The sequence below is a fragment of the Sinocyclocheilus grahami genome, unplaced genomic scaffold (assembly GCF_001515645.1).
Source record: "Sinocyclocheilus grahami isolate Dianchi unplaced genomic scaffold, SAMN03320097.WGS_v1.1 scaffold86261.1, whole genome shotgun sequence".
NCBI lineage: Eukaryota > Metazoa > Chordata > Actinopteri > Cypriniformes > Cyprinidae > Sinocyclocheilus > Sinocyclocheilus grahami.
The window spans coordinates 1-582 of NW_015530771.1; the positions used below are offsets into that span (position 1 = coordinate 1).

General features: G+C 55.5%; 1 protein-coding gene across 1 annotated transcript; it reads right to left on the minus strand.

Annotated features, from left to right (window-relative positions):
• Positions 1-21: 21 nt before the first annotated feature.
• Positions 22-505, minus strand: med20 (mediator complex subunit 20). The gene is made up of 2 exons (XM_016266698.1): positions 412-505; positions 22-337 (listed from the first exon to the last, which is right to left on the minus strand). Exons 1-2 carry the CDS (start codon positions 503-505, stop codon positions 78-80), a joined length of 354 nt encoding a protein of 117 aa, XP_016122184.1. The 3' UTR covers positions 22-77.
• Between the last annotated feature and the right edge of the window lie 77 nt (positions 506-582).

A 582-nucleotide genomic window follows, 5' to 3' on the forward strand; every position in this document is an offset into this window, starting at 1 on the left:
ATTTTTCTTCAATTTTAATAAATTGGTAAAGTTATTAATGAATCACAGTTTATTCGTACGAGCCCCGTTGAGCACATTCAAACCTCGACTGAAATGCCTCTGGCGCTGGAGCTCATGGCGACGGTGCCGATCTTCACCAGGAAGTCGCAGTAGCGGTAACGTGTGCCGCGGCTCTCCACTTTATGTCCCTTGGCGTTCTGGAAGTGACTCTTGAGTTTGACCATCAGGACGTCGAAGTTAGCGTCGGCGGTGAGACCCGGGCCGCCCTCGAACAGAGCCATGCTGCTCAGCGGTGTCTCCGAGTTATGCATCACGTACAGCAGCTTCGACGGCTGACCTGCAACACACAAGGAACCCGCGGTAGGTACGGTCTGGTTTCCATGGCAACATACGGCGGCGCGTCGCGCTCACCGGTGGTGTTTCCCGTGGCGTGGTACGTCTCGCAGTCCACCCAGAAGTTTCCCTGTTTAACAGCTCCCAGCTGCTCCAGCTTCTTATGCAGCATGTCGACCGTCTGCTGCACGCTCTTGCCCTCCGCCACCGGCACCTGACACACGCTAACACACACACACACACACACAC

Bases quoted from the DNA above. Each gene is read 5' to 3' on its own strand.
- med20 (XM_016266698.1), bottom strand. From the start codon at position 505: ATGCTGCATAAGAAGCTGGAGCAGCTGGGAGCTGTTAAACAGGGAAAC. The intron at 338-411 runs GTGAGCGCGACG...TGTGTGTTGCAG, and splicing joins CGCCACGGGAAACACCACCG to GTCAGCCGTCGAAGCTGCTG.